The 18,234-nt window shown below is 42.4% G+C and overlaps 1 protein-coding gene across 5 annotated transcripts in view; it reads left to right on the top strand.

Annotated features, from left to right (window-relative positions):
- LOC141105637 (ovostatin-like) overlaps positions 1-18,234 on the top strand; it is a 91,008-nt gene that overhangs the window by 59,163 nt on the left and 13,611 nt on the right. For all 5 annotated transcript variants that reach the window (XM_073595606.1, XM_073595605.1, XM_073595602.1 and 2 more), the window contains exons 23-28: positions 16-99; positions 935-1,111; positions 2,192-2,273; positions 14,783-14,942; positions 16,942-17,016; positions 17,953-18,115. In XM_073595606.1, the coding sequence (XP_073451707.1) occupies positions 16-99; positions 935-1,111; positions 2,192-2,273; positions 14,783-14,942; positions 16,942-17,016; positions 17,953-18,115 (741 nt within the window). The remainder of the gene's footprint in view (positions 1-15; positions 100-934; positions 1,112-2,191; positions 2,274-14,782; positions 14,943-16,941; positions 17,017-17,952; positions 18,116-18,234) is intronic.

Here is an 18,234-nt window from a genome sequence, read left to right as displayed (position 1 = left end):
TCTTCTTTATCACAGGTTCAAACTCAATCGTAAAAGTTAACATCAACCCCTCCGGACGCATTGTTCCTGGGTCTATGTTTGCGAAGGTTCAAGTAATAGGTAAGCTGAAAGATAAAGAAATTTGCACTATGGCCCAAATGTGCTCTCCAGGATACATAATAAGCAGCTAAGGCGATACTCCGATACATAATGAATACAGTGGGGAAAATGATTATTCGATCCCCCTGCAGATTTTGTAAGTTTATCCACTTACAAAGAAATGAAGGGTCTGTACACTCACTCTGGGATTGGAGGGACACTGCTGTTGAGGTATAGTGACACTGAATACAACCTGCTGTTGACTATGGAATTCACACATAAAATACAAAAGGCGTATACAATGGTAGCAACATGTTTTGGTTTTTTTTTGGTGGAAAGCAAATCTTCAAGGCTTGAGAGTGTCTTAAATGGCCTCTGTAAGGAGAATTGGTGTTAGTCCAGGGTGTGACGTGTACTAACCAGTATTGAAATCTTATACTGAAAAGAACTGAACTCAACCAATTCATCAGTTTAATCTTTTTGACACTGCACTTCTTTCTGGAGTTCCCTCATGAAGTAGACACCAACTGTTTTCTAAAAGTCTACTGGCCTTGTGTTGCCTCAATGCACTATTCTCTACACCTTTTTAAACAGACTACCTTGAGATCCAGCACCACTCCTGACCAGACCTTACTGTCATACCTATATGGTCAGAAATCTACTTGTTTGTACAAAGTAGTATAATAAACACAAACTGAATTTCTTGTGTATTTATGTCATGTATGCATCTGTGACGGGACAGAAAAACTGAAACCCTGGACAAGTTTTTTGTTCTCTTTGTGAATTTCATGTTTTTTTAGTTTTGCCTTGAATCCATTTGGTAATGTACCTCGAATTTGGCCTTTTTTGTTTGCAGGAGATATGTTGGGTCGAGCTTTGACAAATCCTGCGGACTTAATCGTGGAGCCCACCGGATGTGGAGAGCAAACTCTTGCTACACTAATGCCAATTGTGCGTGCAATGGAGTTTTTGAATTTAACCGGTCGTCTTACTGAGGAAATTAGACAACGTGCAGTGCAATATATGGCGATCGGTAATTTTGATCCCTTTTATTCCCACAAGCATTATATATAGAAGCACTCATGTTAAGCTGTAACTATTGGTATATATATATATATATATATATTACAGTAAATGGTAATTGAAAACCCTATCATTTTTTATTTTTTGCAAGTTTTCTGTATTCAAGGGTATTCAACTGTTCTGCGAAAAAATTGCAGGACAAGTTAGCCAAAGAAGGGGCTTTCAACCCATTTCATAAAAGTCATGGTTTCCATATCATTTGGGAGCCAAATGTATCATCTTCAGATTGAATTGGCTCTGTATTTTAGGTGGGGTCCGTTCATTTCTGCCTTTCACAGCTGACCATTGGGGCATAAAGTAATGCTTTACATGGCTCCACCTGCTAAACCTGGCTTTAAATATATATTTAATTACATTTCTTCAGACTAGCAATGGAAACCATTAACAAACGGGGACACTCATGTTTTTGGGGGGGGGGGGGGGGAGATGAAATAACAAAGCAAAATTATTTTCGTAACTAGATATGAAAACCATTTTAAACCTAATTCATTTTTTTATTGATTTTTCTTGGGGGGGCCCGTTGGACAGATTTTTCATCACTTCTGCTTACACAAAGTGAGGGGGAAGTCTCCATAGCAGGGACTATAAAACCCGATGGGGTGGGAAGGGTTGACAGCTTTATCTAATCTAAGGATTGGGCTTTATCTAATTTAAGCAACACTGCCTTACCAGCTGATTGAAATTACCAACTTGGAGCAGATACTGTATATTTGGGGAAAACTGCCTCATTGGCTGTAATCAACAGCTTAGTCAGAGAAAGTATTTAATCTAAACTAATTCCATTTCAGTGTATGCACCTACATTTAATGTGTATGGATCCATATCAATGTAATAAGCCATGTTAAGTTTAATTTTGAATGTAAATTTGACACCTTCCCACTACCATGACCTACTTTGGATGGGATAATTGTATTTCAAGAGCATGTGTGTGTGGGGTTTTTTTTGTTTGTTTTTTTTTTTGCTGGATGCTTGAGATATTGTAATATTGGCAGTTAGCCTAAATTTTAACCTCCATAATGGTTATTCCTAGGATACGTAAGACAAATGCGTTACAGAAATTATGATGGAAGTTTCAGCCCCTTTGGGTCAGGGAGGTCTGAGCCAAGTGGATGGTAAGTTGTTCAAAGCTTGTGCTGGCACTGTTACAAGCCAAGAATTTTTGCTTTTTGTACTTTCAGCTTTAGGAAAAAATTTTGAATTCAGTAGCACAACCAGAAGCGACCTGTGGCTGACCAATTCCATTTATTCTGGGTCTGCCAATGTCCAGTGTCCATATTCCTCTACAATGAATGTCTTTGTAGCATTTTACGGACACGCTCAGACTTGGTGATAATAATCGATGGCATGTGGTTGGGGCAGTTATTAGGAACTGTGACCAGTTGCAGATAATGTTAGTCTAAACTTGAAAAATAGCTTTACATCTGTGGTAAAGCATTTTGTTCTCTTTGATAAGTACATCAAAAAACCTGCTTATCGGTAACTAGCTGAGGGCCTTGTGTTCCTCTGTTATGGAAGGGGGAGGTTTCTATACTCCTGCCCTGTTTCCATTGTCTGACACAGTAGAACAAGTGTGTGTTGTCACCCTGAAACAGGAAGTGGTACTGGCAGGATTACCAGGTGAAAATAAAGCAAAGTAAAGCCCGTATTTTTCTGATTGCGAATTGAGGTAGGCTTGACTATCCTAGGAAATAAACATTTCTTTCTCGAACATCATGGGAAACAGAGCCACAGTAATTACTGATGGGTTATATAGGTATCACTGGTGATTGGACACTAGCACACCCTAACCAGGAAGTTCAACCCCCTATATAATCCCTCCCCTTGCAGGGATACCTCAGTTTTTACGCCAGTATCTTAGGTGATGGATGTGTAAAGATGTGCTGTGCTGAGCTCCAAAGGGAATATCCTATATCCTATACTGGGGTAGGCCAAGCGAACAGGATTCATTCCAAAGTGTCTTTTCTAGGCCGAATTGGATGGTACCCGGGCCTCGTGTCCGAAGAAACAAGGTTTTACCTGTAACGCTTCTCTTTTTAGAGAGCTGGACCCCGCAGATTAGAAAATGTTTTTTCTAGCCTAATTTCTTGCCGAGTGCTTTACAGGGTCAGAACTGTGGATCCCCCTATTCATAGGGGGCCCTAGTCTCTGACGGTTTTTTCAAACGGAGCCCACCGTGAGAGGCGAAGATTGGGTCTGTGCAACAGAACCCTGTGGCTGGATAAGGTAAGGGAGATTCCACAGAATTTTTTAATTCTAGTAGGTTTCTCCTTTAAGGTAAATGCATGCTATGCCTATTGTGACCACCGGGGGCTGCCAAGAGCACATACCTTTTCATGCTGATGTCTGTCTCAAGTGTTCGACGCTGTACAAGCTCCTCCGGCCGGCTCCAGGTAGGATAAGATGGGGGGCTCTCCTCAGGGATATCTCCCCCCAGACTAGGGGGAGGCCGCAGGTGATCTGTAAGGCGGTTAGACACCGCATGTTCACCGCCGTCGTGGCCGCCATTACACAGGCAGGCCCATCATTACCAGCCTCTACCCCTCCTCCCCCTCCACTAGCCTCCTCCATTGGGTAGCAAGGCTTTTAGCCAGACTACATCGCTCAGCAGTCAGTGTTCATTTTTTGATACCTCCACCTTGTTGCTTTGCACTATGGGTAGAAGAGGTTCAAGCACCCCAAGAACCAGAGACTCTAGGGGATCTCATTCGGGTTCTGAGGGCCCCCTGTCTGCAGCATCCTCCCCCCCCTGAGGGGCCAGGGACGGCTAGCCAGGGAGAGCCGTCGGGGTCAGGGGCTATACCTGCTTCTGGCACTTCAGCCCCTGTATATATTTCACAGGAGGTTTTTTCCTCAACCATTAATGGTTTAGAGGAAAGATTAATGGCCGTGATTACGTCTTCACTTGGTGGAAGAAAACGCACTAGGCCTTCCTCTGTTCCCCAAGACCCTCAGGAAGAGGAGCCCTGGGATAAAGGAGAGGAATCCCCTTCAGAGGATCGGGATGGGATGGATGATTCCTCTTTGGAGGAATCAGGTGGAGAGGGACCCTCTGCGACTTCCCAAGAGGAGAAAGTCTTAGTGCAGATCCTTACTGGATTGGTCCGCTCCACATTTAAGTTGCCCATATCTGAATCAGTTAAAGAACCCTCTTCTTCTTTAGGGTCACTGAAACCTCCTCAAACAGCACAGGCTTTTCCTGTTCATACTGTAATTTACTTGAAAAGCTCCTTTATGCTGAGTGGGATCACCCAGATAAACGTTTTTTTTCCGCCAAAAAAGTTTTCTACACTTTATCCTATGGAAGAAAAGTTTATGAAAATGTGGGGAATACCGGCCATTGATGCCGCCATTTCCTCTGTAAATAATAGTCTGACTTGTCCTGTAGACAATGCTCAGATGCTCAGGGATCCTGTAGATAAAAAGATGGAATCCCTATTGAAGGATGTTTTCTCCTTAGCAGGTTCAGTGGCTCAACCTGCAGTAGCAGCGATTAAAGTCTGACAGTACTTAAGAGACCATGTTAAACAGGTCATCAAAGTTTTACCTGAACAGCAGGCCCAGGGGTTGGCTAACCTTCCAGCGGCCTTATGCTTTGTTGTTGACGCCCGTCTTTCACTGGGGTTGGTGCATATACGTAGAATCCTATGGTTGAAAAATTGGTCAGCCGAAGCACCATGTAAGAAGCTCCTGGCTGGGTTTCCATTCCCTGGTGAAAGGTTGTTTGGAGAAGACTTGTATAACTATATCAAGAGAATCTCTTGTGGGAAAAGCACTCTCTTACCTGTTAAGAAGAGTAAGCGTCCCTCTTTCAAACGGACTCTTTCCCCTGCGCCGGGGGCTTCAGCCTCCAGGCAGTCTCGACGGCCTCCTCCATCTGTGTCCAGAGACAACCCCAGGGACAAAAGAAGTCCTGGGGGGAAGCCTACTAGGCAAAACACTAAGACCTCTGCATAAGGGGGCGCCCCCGCTCACTCGAGTGGGGGGAAGACTGCGACAGTTCTCAGAGCTCTGGCAGGCGGATTTCCAGGACAGATGGGTAATCTCCACGGTAACCTTAGGGTACAAGCTGGAGTTTCAGGAATTTCCTTCTCCTCGTTTCCTCAGGTCAAGTGTCCTCAGAGATCCAGAGAAGAAGCAGTCGCTTCTTCTAGCGTTAGAGCGACTTTTGTCGCAGGAGGTCATTGTGGTAGTTCCCGCGAAGGATCAAGAATTGGGCTTCTATTCCAACCTTTTTACGGTCCAAAAACCAAATGGGGATGTCAGGCCCATTCTGGATTTAAGGGATCTGAACCGATTCCTAAGGATTCAATCCTTCCGCATGGAATCAATTCGGACAGTAGTCTCCACCCTGCAGGGAGGAGAATTTCTGGCATCAATAGACATCAGAGATGCATATCTGCATGTGCCCATTTTTCCTGTTCATCAGAAGTTTCTGCGCTTCGAGATAGGAGGGCGCCATTTCCAGTTTGTGGCTCTGCCTTTTGGGATAGCCACTGCACCTCGAGTGTTCACAAAGGTCTTGGCTCCTCCTCTGGCCAGATTAAGGGCATAGGGTATAGCTGTCATAGCATACCCAGACGACCTGCTCCTGATAGACCGGTCGGTAGCCTCCTTGAACGGAAATTTGAGGACCACAGTCAGGTGCCTGGAACACCTGGGTTGGTTCCTCAACCTAGGAAAGTCTTTCCTAAGACCAGTAAGAAGACTGGAGTATTTCTGATCATAGATACAAGCCAGGAGAAAATTTTTCTACCTCAGGCAAAGATCACTGCTTTAAGAGAGCTGATTCTGGCAGTCAGGACAAAGAAGGGTCCTTCTGTCTGCCTTTGTATGCGGCTACTAGGGAAGATGGTGTCTTCATTCGAAGCAGTTCCCTATGCTCAGTTTCATTCAAGAATGCTGCAACACAGTATTCTGTTGGCCTGGAACAAGAAGGTTCAGGCATTAGACTTTCCAATGCCCCTTTCTCATGTGATGCGTCACAGCCTCAATTGGTGGCTAATACCCGAACACCTGCAGAAGGGGAAATCCTTTCTACCGGTTACCTGGACGGTGATAACAACAGATGCCAGTCTGTTGGGTTTGGGAGCAGTTCTGGAACAGTCTGCGGTCCAAGGGGTATGGTCCAAGACCGAGAGGACCTTACCCATCAACATACTGGAGACCGTGCGGTATATCTAGCCCTAAAAGCCTGGACTATCAGGCTACTGGGTTGCCCGGTCAGGATCCAGTCCAACAATGCCACAGCAGTGGCTTATGTCAATCATCAGGGAGGCACCCAGAGCCGAGCTGCTCAAAGAGAGGTGAACCAGATCTTAGTCTGGGCAGAGAGGCATGTGCCATGCATATCGGCAGTTTTCATTCCATGGATAGAGAACTGGCAGGCGGACTATTTAAGTCGCCAGCGCTTACTTCCAGGGGAATGGTCTCTGCATCCCGACGTCTTTTGGAACATATGCCAAAGATGGGGGGGTCCCAGATGTAGATCTCTTTGCATCCCGATTCAACAAAAAGGTAGACAGATTTGTGGCCAGGACAAAATATCCTCTTGCATGCGAGACGGATGTGTTGGTGATTCCGTGGCATCGGTTCTCACTGATTTATGCATTCCCACCTATTCTGCTACTGCCACGACTCCTTCGCAGGATCAGGCTGGAAAGGAAGTCGGTACTTCTGGTGGCCCCCCCTTGGCCCAGAAGGACTTGGTATGTGGAAATAGTAAGGACGATGGTGGGTTCCCCGTGGACACTACTAGTACGACCAGACCTGTTATCTCAAGGTCCAGTGTTCCATCCTGCTTTACAAACGCTAAATTTGATGGTTTGGTTATTGAAACCCACGTTCTGAAGAGTTGTGGGCTTTCAGGTCCTGTGATATCTACCTTGATCAATGCAAGGAAGCCAGCTTCCAGAATGATTTATCATAGAGTCTGGAGAGCTTATATATCCTGGTGTGAATCCAGGGGTTGGCATCCCAGAGAGTATGTGATCAGTAGAATTCTTGATTTTCTACAATTGGGGTTAGAGATGAAGCTGGCCTTGAGAAACATCAAGGGCCAGGTCTCGGCCTTATCAGTATTTTTTCAACGGCCACTTGCTTCACATTCTTTGGTCCGAAACTTTATGCAGGGGGTGACGCGCCTTAATCCTCCAGTTAAGGCACCCTTAAACGCCTGGGACTTGAACTTGGTTCTGTCTGTGTTACAGTCAATATGGGGTGATTTGCTTCCCTAGGTGAAACGGGGCTGTGCCAAATCCAGGTACAAATATGTAGAATAAAGAATTCCCCTAAATGGACTTTACCAGCACTTTGCTAAAAAGTATGTGTATATTTACGTAATAATTGTATATGACAGAGTATAAGAAATAAAAGGATTTTTTATTTAAACACAACATGGCTTAAAAACATAGTATTTCATAGATTCAACAGAGCATATTACATAATTACATAGTCAATAATGTGGGATTCTTCACAAACAGTGAGTTGTGCAAGGGCTCTTTTTCACACCCAACGCGTTTCGGAATAAACAGTGTTTTTGTCCTTCTTCAGGGATGTAGCGAAAAAAGAGCAGTTCGTCTAAAGCAATTAGAATATAGGATAATGAGTCAATTATCAAGAATTGTATATATGTGGGTATCTATTTATCCAATCATAATTGAGTAGGAATAAATCACTCACTTTGTAATATGCTAAATTGGGTTACTTTAAAAATCCAAAATTGGAGTGGCATTGGGCATTGTTGCTGGTGCAGTTGTCATGAGAGCATCAAAATTAGTGCTGAGTGGTATCAATTGGTGGTGGTCCCAATTCAATGGGGCATAGTATCTTACCTATCCCCGTCCCTCCCGGATGAGTGCAGGCCAAAGCGACTACTGAGGCAAAACAGGAAGGATCCCCTAGAGGTGGCACAATATAAAGGAGTAAGTATTGGAAACAAAAATAAGTGTGAAAATAAAGAGCCATGATATACGTGGTCTCTCATGAAAAAGGTTGTGTTTGGTATCATATGGATATCCCATTTCCGCCAAGAGTAAGGTATGTGGGATACAGTTAAAACTGTACATATATATTTACAAGGAATATATCCACATAGGAAATAGTATTGGAAAGATTAGAAATATTGTGTAATTATTTCTAATTCTAGTATGGAATATATATATGATACTGAAATACTGTTGAAAGATGGATATTATTAATATGTATATAGATAAATGCATTAGAGTACATTTGGAAATGATCAATCCTAGGGTTCAGTGGCATGCTTAGTGTCTTGCATGAATTTATTTATCTATAGTACTTATCTCAAGAAAAATCATATAGTGACAAGGCTACTGGCCTGCCACTAACAATGCAGCTTTAAAAGGTATATAAGAACAGAGTGCCATAAGTAGAGGGTTAAATATCTTATGTAGACTATATGATGATGTATATAAAGTAGTCATATATACCGGTAGAGATTTTAAAGCAAGGTTGCCACAGAAACACCAGGGAAAGGATTGTTTAGAAGTTTCTTAAATAAGAATGGATAAACCATAGTGCATAGTATGTAGAGGTTTCGCTTACCTATTTAGCTCGAGTTTAGAAGTTGCCAGCCGCGCATCCCAGCATCCAGCGTGCACAACGCCTTAGCTGGGAATGAGAGGATCTGGCATTTTATGCATGTGAACACCCAATCAGCTGACGCAAGTGATTGCGTTCAGCTGATCTGTGTAGTCCTAGATCGGGGGAGCCTCGTATATGCCCCCTGAGTGGGGGATGCGCGGCGCCGCCCCTACCGCGCATTCGCAAGCGTATTTACGTTGGAGCGGCGTCACGCACATCCGACATGGAATGCCGTGCCGGCAGACTACGCATGCCCACCGGAGCAGCAATATGGAGGACGTGGGCAGAGATGTTGAACGTCCAGCTGACCTCCTCTGACGCCGCCCAGATAACATATCTGGGCAGCTTACCGTTCCGGGCAATCGCTTAGGCTGTCCGCACCAGGGAGAGACCTAGGGAGGGAGAAAGACAATGCAATTAGTGCTTTGAAAAAAAGGATAATATTTGAATGTAGTATATGTTAGAACAAGGACAACAGCACTTGAATGAGGGTTTAAAGAACATGTATACTAGCATGTGTATATATAGATGAATAAATAAATCTGCATTATATTTAGAACAAACATCAAAATACAATATATTCATGTATAAGTGGTCAACTAATGCAAGATTTATCAGTCTGGAAAGCTAGTGTCTATTAAGGCACCTGTTTTGTCAGGAGACAAGAAGTGAAGAATACAGTAAAGTAGAAAATTGTTAACAATGAATAAGCATTGATATAGAAACATGATAGTCAAATGCATGTAAAGTAGCTATTAACGAGTAGTTGTTCCTAGAACGATGTACTGACACCTGATCATATTTTATGTACATATATATTTTGTACATGGCACACGCCGTCTGCAAAGCCTGGGTATACCTGCATGGTGCCCAATATTGTTTGAATCTGTGTGTTACAGAAACAGTCTTTTGAACCAATATGTCAGATTCCTTTGGTCTTGCTGACAAGGAAGTTAATTTTTCTGGTAGCCATCTCTTCTGCTAGAAGAGTATCAGAATTAGCAGCCCTTTCCTGTAAAGAGCCTTATTTGATGGTACTGCGCCCTCATCCTAGTTTTTTACCGAAGGTGGTTTCAGATTTTCATCTAAACCAAGACATTGTTCTACCTTCCTTTTTTCCAGATCCCTGTTCTCCGGAAGAAAGATCACTACATTCTTTGGATGTAGTAAGAGCAGTTAAGCGCTATCTTTAAGCGACTGCTCAGATTCGCAAAACGGATGTTTTGTTTGTGCTGCCAGAAGGTCCCAATAGAGGACAGGCAGCATCAAAAGCTATCATTTCTAAATGGATTCGACAATTGATCATTCAAGCTTACGGTTTGAATCAGAAGATTCCTCCGTTTCAGATCAGGGCACATTCCACAAGGGCTATTGGTGCTTCTTGGGCAGTGCATCACCGGGCCTCAATGGCTCATATCTGCAAGGCCGCAACCTGGTCTTCAGTTCATACATTCACCAGATTCTATCAGGTGGATGTGAGAAGGCATGAGGATATCGCCTTTGGGCGTAGTGTGCTGCAGGCAGCGGTACAGGGTCCTCAGGTCTGATTGCACCCTACTTTGTTGTGGTTCCCCCCCCCTCAGATAGCATTGCTCTGGGACATCCCATCAGTAATTACTGTGGCTCTGTGTCCCGTGATGTTCGAGAAAGAAAATAGGATTTTTTAAAACAGCTTACCTGTAAAATCCTTTTCTTTCGATGGACATCACGGGACACAGAGGTCCCGCCCCTCTTCTAATACACTATATTGCTTGGCTACAAAACTGAGGTATCCCTGCAAGGGGGAGGGATTATATAGGGGGTTGAACTTCCTGGTTAGGGTGTGCCAGTGTCCAATCACCAGTGATACCTATATAACCCATCAGTAATTACTGTGGCTCTGTGTCCCGTGATGTCCATCAAAAGGAAAGGATTTTACAGGTAAGCTGTTTTAAAAAATCCTATTAAAGTGGAGTTTAAAGAAGGTTGTTTAATGCAGAAGAGACACATGCCATGGGGTTGACTTACCAAAACTGGAGAGTGCAAATTCGGTGCAGCTGTGCTTGGTAGCCAATCTAACTTGACAATAAAACCTGGAAGCTGGTTTCTATGCAGAGCTACACCAGGTTTTGCACTATCCAGTTTTAGTAAATCAACCCCTGTGTCTTTTTTTTCTATTACATTTCTTATCTGCCTGTCTGGGCTGCACATGGAAACTGAATGTGCAACTCGGTGTCATCTGAGATGACTGAACTACCACACATGTGCAGGATTGAGGTCATTTAGCCCGGCCAATGAAAATGGCCCAAAACTGAAACCTGGAAAAAGACCAGCTGAAGATGCTTTAAGCAAAGTATGATTAGAATTCATAAAGGCTGGGCAGCTGCTTCTGACATTTTCAAGCAACTTTTAAAAACGGATCCCATATGTATTAAAAGCAGCGGAGTTCGTTTCATACATTTGGAAAGCCTATGTGGAAGCCACACTGCCTAGTCAAGGTCCCTCTGTGTAGTGTGATCCCAATGCTAATCTAATAAAGCTCTCATCTTGGGACATATGCAGCAATACATCAATTAAAAGCAGGTATGCCTAGAGAAAACCAATTCCTATGACATTCGTCCAGCAATTTATTTATTTATTTTTTCATAGACTCCATAGTGTTTTAAGGAGTGCTGGCTATTTCTTTAATTTGAATTTTATACAGAGCAATGGTTGACAGCGCACCCTTCTATACTGATTTTGGGTGACAGTGTGGAACTGGATGTGGAATGTTGGCAATGAAAACCTGACTGACTCTACCTTTTTTCCTACTTCTATCCAACACTAGAAACTATGTTTTTGGTGGAGTTTGGCTTTATCTACCACATTATTTGAGCTTTCTTTAAAGCGGTAGTAAACCCAGCCATAATACAGTTTAATTTCCGGCATGTGCCGGAAATGCAGCACTCCCATTGGTTGTGCTCTCAACCAAACTGTCAAACCATCCAATGGCTGGTGTCATAATTGATCACATGTGCAGCATCATGGCAGTTGTGGATTAAACAGAGGCAAAGATGGCAGCTTCCTTGGCTGAAAACAGGAGGGTTTACTTACACTTTAAGTAAAAACTAGAAAAAAAAAATGTCTTGTTGCTATTAGTTAATTGACATATAAATGCATGGAAGCACCCCTGGCAATCTGAGGTAGTCATGGCCAAGGCTTGTGTAGAGGGCCTTACATGGGGATGGAACCACTACTATTAGTTGCATTTAAAAACTTCAAACTTGGTTTTAATGCATGGAATTGGCTCCCTCTCATTTATGCATTTCAGGAAGAGGCGCAAAGCTCAAGATCTCCTACCAGCTCTCTTCACACATGCACATGACACCTTTTAGACCATAAGGCAAGGCAGAAGCACACTTGCTCGGACTAGGTATATTGTGGTTCCAGACGGGTCCCTAGGCCAGACTCCGTGACACAGCTGAGGGCTAATTACAGATGCCTAGCTGCCAGGAGAGATGTGCCTCAACTATATGGACCATCATTTCCTCAGAACATTCCATCTCCTGACCACCACCTCTACTGCCCCAATATATAGACTGTATTTGGCCTAATGAGGCCCACTTCCATAATTCTGTGCGACACAAACAAGGTGGTATAATGCAAGGAGTGTCATTACTTGACTTCCAAATTATGGTACAAACAGTTCCAAATCATGGCAGCTAGAACAGTTCAACAGAAAATAAGCTATTCCCAAGCTGCTACAGCATACTTCCTAAATTAAAAACAAGAAAGGGTACTGTGCTACTCAAGTGTGGAGTAGTAAACACTAGCTCTTCCATGAAGTACAAGCCTGCAGCTGAACAGTGTCGCTAGAAGTGCCCACACTCACAATCCTTCTCACTTCAGGTACTTGTTCTAACAAGGAACCTTGACCTCAGCTCCTTCCGCTAAAGGTCCTCAGCATGCCCACTGGAGGTATGCAGCAAGGAAATAACTCTCTCCTCGCAAAGAGAGCCCATTTGGGGACTACTTTAAACTGCAGGTTGCACATGCAATTGCCCCTTCTCACTCCCCTGCAGGACTCCACTCACATGGTATTTATACTTGCAGCCCCAACAAAATGGCTGCTTAAATCTCGTGGGATTTCATATCAATAGTAGGCACTGGCTTCCCTGAGATAGCCACTAAAGCCCTGTGCAGAGGACAAATTGGCGCTCAGATGGGTTTCCTTCCCTAGTCCAGTGCACCAAGTACATTTGTAGTCATGTGACTGCTTTGTGGTCTGTGCTCCATACAGAAACACTCATTTCTAAATGTGAAAGGGAGATCCTAGATGACAAACAGGGACCCCACAGTCTTCTAACCTACAGTAATGGGGATAAGTAGTAGAACGAAAAACCCTGTTTCCTACTTGATTGCACAGAGGCTGAAACCCTTCTATAACCTACCCTCTGTACAGAAACTATACACATGGAGACTGATTGTTACAGCAGGGAGGGTCTAATATCACTCTAAGCCATGATCAAAACCAGGGTCCACTTATGGCCTTTACAAAATGGGAGCAAAATATAATAAAAAAATGTATTTAAATGTACCTGGGTAATGCTCTCATTGGGTGCATCTGATGCTGCATCAAGTACTCTGGATGCCTGGAGCTCACAAAGCACCAAGGTTCTGGGCTGATATCATTATTATTATTATATATTTTTATTTATTTTTTTAAATTTGTTTTCAAGTTCAACTGTGCCCTAAATTAAGGAGGGAGATGGGCTAAACCATGTTTATGTGAATCCAAATATTCCGCGCTTAGGACGGTCACCAGTGAGAACTGCAGCCCCCCAAACAGAAGGAAAACACCAAGGCAAAGTCCAAATACTAAGAAACTCTAATAGGGGAATTGGCGCTGTTCACAAATAAAATAAATCAATGCCTCAATATCAAAAAATGTGCATCAGAGTGTGTCAACAAATTTAGTGAAAAAACTATGAAAAAATATATATATAATAGGAAAAATATGTATCATGTAAAAACGCTACGTATACAAAACACCACACAATGTGTAAAGTAAAATGTGAGCAAATATGGGTGTAGCTGAAACATCAATAATCCTATGAAAAATGTGTACACCTGAAAGTAACAAAAAAATATATATAGAACAAAAAAAAGAAAAGCTATCTGATGCTGGTTGAAACTATCCCAAAAGTGCTGCATAAAATATACCAAAAAATACACAAATAAAATCAGTCCATATAGTGAGATTTTGTGTGATAGTATTCCGTGCAACCAGATATTCCAAAAAAAATTATATAAATGTCCAATAGAAATAGTTCTGTATATGTGAAAAAACTCTGTGAACAAGTTGTCTACGCTTCCAAACGATCCCGTACGGGTTTACTGTAGCTGTTATTTAACCTTCTTCAGTGGAACCCCCACTTGTGCCCCCACTCACCGGAAAGCCCAACCCCTGCAGGGGTAATGGGCATGTGAATGTAGATCCAGTGGCAGGAATCCTAAACGATCAATGTCCCCCTCACCGACTCCACGATCTCCTTCCTACTTATGTCACCGCTGTTCCTTTAATGATATCCACCGGAGAGTGTCACTCCTTAGATGTATTTGTTAGTTCTCTTCTGCGACTATGGTCGATCTTGCCAAAAATGCTGTGTCCTTCCTTGTAACGTCTAGTGCTTTGAACTTCAGGCACTTTGTATAGAATTCACCCAAATTGTTGTACTCAACAACACCTGAACACCTCACACCTCAACACCTGAACACCTCAACAACACATAGGTTGCCCTAAACCTAAAGGACACAGGGCACCTTTTTTGATCCATGAAGCATAAAGACCTCAGTGACCTTTATTATCTTCTTAAGAAAGGTAGTTTAAAAAAAAAAAAATCTATTTAAAAAGGGGTGGTGTGAGTAAAAAATGAAGGGAGGGGGGATGCAGTAAAATGGGGAAGAAAATAAAAAGTTGGTGTTTGTGAAGTGGGGTGGGGGGGGGTTGTCTTTAAAAGTGGGTGAAAATGGCCAGAACATGACTTTCTTTGATTTGTAGGTTGACTGTGTTGGCTTTGAAAACCTTGTGGGATATAAGACCACACACCTTAGTTGATGACAACATCTTCAAGCAAGGTATTCTCTTTTTGGAACGTTTGCAGAACTTGAATACTGGAGGGTTCAAGCCAGTGGGGATGTTGTTCAACAGTGGACTGAAGGTAATAACTCTGAATTTTATCTTTTTCAGTTAGAGGCGAATGGGAAATCTAGTGCTGAATACTTAAGCCTAGTATACACGGGCTGTATGTCGGGCGACCATCGGTCATTCAATAAACGTTCAATCGGCCCGTGTATGGCAGCCGGTCTGACAGCAGCCAACCAGCGCTCAGCCAATTGCTGTTTGGCATGGATTCTATCAATGTAGTCCAAAGTGGTTTCAAGAATCCAATTCACATGTAGGATTTAACTGCGTGGGTGTATGTATGTATGTATGTATGTATGTATAATATATATAATATATATATATATATATACACATTTATTTATTGTGTGTGTGTGTGTATATGTATATACAGTTGTATGCAAAAGTTTAGGAACCCCTGACAATTTCCATGATTGTCATTTATAAATATTTGGGTGTTTGGATCAGCAATTTCATTTTGATCTATCAAATAACTGAAGGACACCGTAATATTTCAGTAGAGAAATGAGGTTTATTGGATTAACAGAAAATGCGCAATATGCATCAAAACGAAATTAGACAGGTGCATAAATTTGGGCACCCTTGTCATTTTGTTGATTTGAATACCTGTAACTACTTAGCACTGATTAATTGGAACACACAATTGGTTTGGTGAGCTCATTAAGCCTTGAACTTTATAGACAGGTGCATCCAATCATGAGAAAAGGTATTTAAGGTGGCCAATTGCAAGTTGTTGTTCTCTTTGACTCTCCTCTGAAGAGTGGCAACATGGGGGCCTCAAAACAACTCTCAAATGACCTGAAAACAAAGATTGTTCTACATTATGGTTTAGGGAAAGGCTACAAAAAGTTATCGCAGAGATATAAGCTGTCAGTGTCCACTGTGAGGAACATAGTGAGGAAATGGAAGACAACAGGCACAGTTCTTAAGGCCAGAAGTGGTAGGCCACATAAAATATTGGAGAGGCAAAGGCAAAGGATGGTGAGAACCATCAAAAACAGCCCACGGACCATCTCCAAAGACCTACAACATCAACTTGCTGCAGATGGTGTCACTGTGCATCCTTCAACAATTCAGCGCACTTTGCACAGGGAGAAGCTGTATGGGAGAGTGATGCGAAAGAAGCCTTTTCTGCACACACGCCACAAACGGAGTCGCTTGAGGTATGCAAATGCACATTTGGACAAGCCAGCTTCATTTTGGAAAAAAGTGCTGTGGACTGATGAAACAAAGGTTGAGTTATTTGGCCATAGCAAGAGGCGTTATGCATGAAGGCAAAAGAACATAGCATTCCAAGAAAAACACTTCCTACCAAACAGTAAAATTTGGTGGAGGTTCCATCATGCTGTGGGGCTGTGTGGCCAGTGCCGGTACTGGGAATCTGGTTAAAGTTGAGGGTCGCATGGATTCCACTCAATATCAGCAGATTCTTGAGAATAATGTTGAGGAATCAGTCACAAAGTTGAAGTTACGCCGGGGCTGGATATTTCAACAAGACAACGACCCAAAACATTGCTCAAAATCTACTTGGGCATTTATGCAGGGGAACAAATACAATGTTCTGGAATGGCCATCCCAGTCCCCAGACCTGAATATCATTGAACATTTGTGGGGTGATTTGAAGCGGGCTGTCCATGTTCGGCAACCATCAAACCTAACTGAACTGGAGATGTTTTGTAAGGAGGAATGGTCCAAAATACATTCATCTAGAATCCAGACACTCATTACAGGCTATACGAAGTGTCTAGAGGCTGTTATTTCTGCTAAAGGAGGCTCTACTAAATATTGATGTGATTTTTCTGTTGGGGTGCCCAAATTTATGCACCTGTCTAATTTCATTTTGATGCATATTGCGCATTTTCTGTTAATCCAATAAACCTCATTTCACTACTGAAATATTACTGTGTCCTTCAGTTATTTGATAGATCAAAATGAAATTGCTGATCCAAACAGCCATATATTTATAAAATATATATATATAATCTATATCTTTTTTTTTTTTTTTTTTTTTTCAGGGAGGTGCTGATGATGACGTTGGGTTTACATGTGCTGTGGTAATTTTCATGGCTCAGACCGCTTATGCATCCTCTGTAAGTATTTCTGCCCCAATCAGCTGTACTTAATTGTTCTAATGATGACCACCATATGCTTCTTCCACAAGCTCAGTATTGCATTTTAATATACAAAATCAAATTTGCCTTTTTTTTTTTTTTTTTTAATTACTATTAAAAATTTAGACTTTAGTGATGTATGAATGTAGGTTGGGAAAATAGGGGATTATAGCATGTAATACAATGCCATAATTATGTTGACTGTTTTAAGCAATGCAAAAAAATTCATATGAAAATTTTATTGAAATAACAAATTTCCATGCTTTGCTTATACATCGGGTTGTAAAGGCAAAAAAGTGTGGCATCCTGTGCAATACAAAACCAAAGTGCATGGCCAGTTTAACAAGGGGAATAAGGCAATGATCATGAGCATTCATGGCTAAAAATTGGAAAAGTGAAGGATGTTATCCTTGGCTACTGTGGTTGTTTGCCTTTGTTCTTGGACCTGCCAATAGATGTTGCAGCTACAAGGATATAATGACTTTGGTCTTTAAAATAGAGCAAATGCAATGTACAGTGGAACCTCGGATTGCGAGTAACGCGGTATATGAGCTCTTTTAAAAAAAAAAAAACTCCTGACTCGCTTTGCGAGAGTTGTCTCAAGACGAGCAGGATTCACTTGGGGTGCAGTACCGCATTTGGCCAGAGGTGCAGGGGTACCAGTGACACTCAAACACTCCATTCCCGAGTGTCTCCCGCGCCCCCGCACCTCTGGCCACATGCGGTACTGCGTAGACAAGCAGTGGTTGTGGAACAGGTTATCTGAGTTTCCATAATTTTTCTATGGGGAAACTCGCTTTGATATGAGTGCTTTGGATTACAAGCATTCATCTGGAACAAATTATGCTCGTAATCCAAGGTATTACTGTGTGTATTTTGTACAATAATGAACACCCAATCCTGACCTCTTTCCAGCCTTCACTCTTACGTCCAGCTCTCTCCTACCTGGATGCCGCTTCTCGAAAGAATCAGTCAGTGCATAACTATGCTATGCTCTACAATGCCTTCCGGGTGTCTGGGAATGTGGATCGCGCCAATGCTATGCGTGCAAAATTGAAAACTTTGGCCATTAATGAAGGTACGAAAGCCAACAAATCATTTGTCAAACACACACACTGTACATGTGTTAAAAAATTAAAGTGATCAAACCAAGAAGGTGGGGAGGAATGACTTGTGCATCTTGGCAAAATTATTATT

This window comes from Aquarana catesbeiana, linkage group LG08 (genome assembly GCF_042186555.1).
Source record: "Aquarana catesbeiana isolate 2022-GZ linkage group LG08, ASM4218655v1, whole genome shotgun sequence".
In the NCBI taxonomy this organism is placed as follows: domain Eukaryota; kingdom Metazoa; phylum Chordata; class Amphibia; order Anura; family Ranidae; genus Aquarana; species Aquarana catesbeiana.
This window is presented reverse-complemented; position numbering and strand designations above follow the sequence as displayed.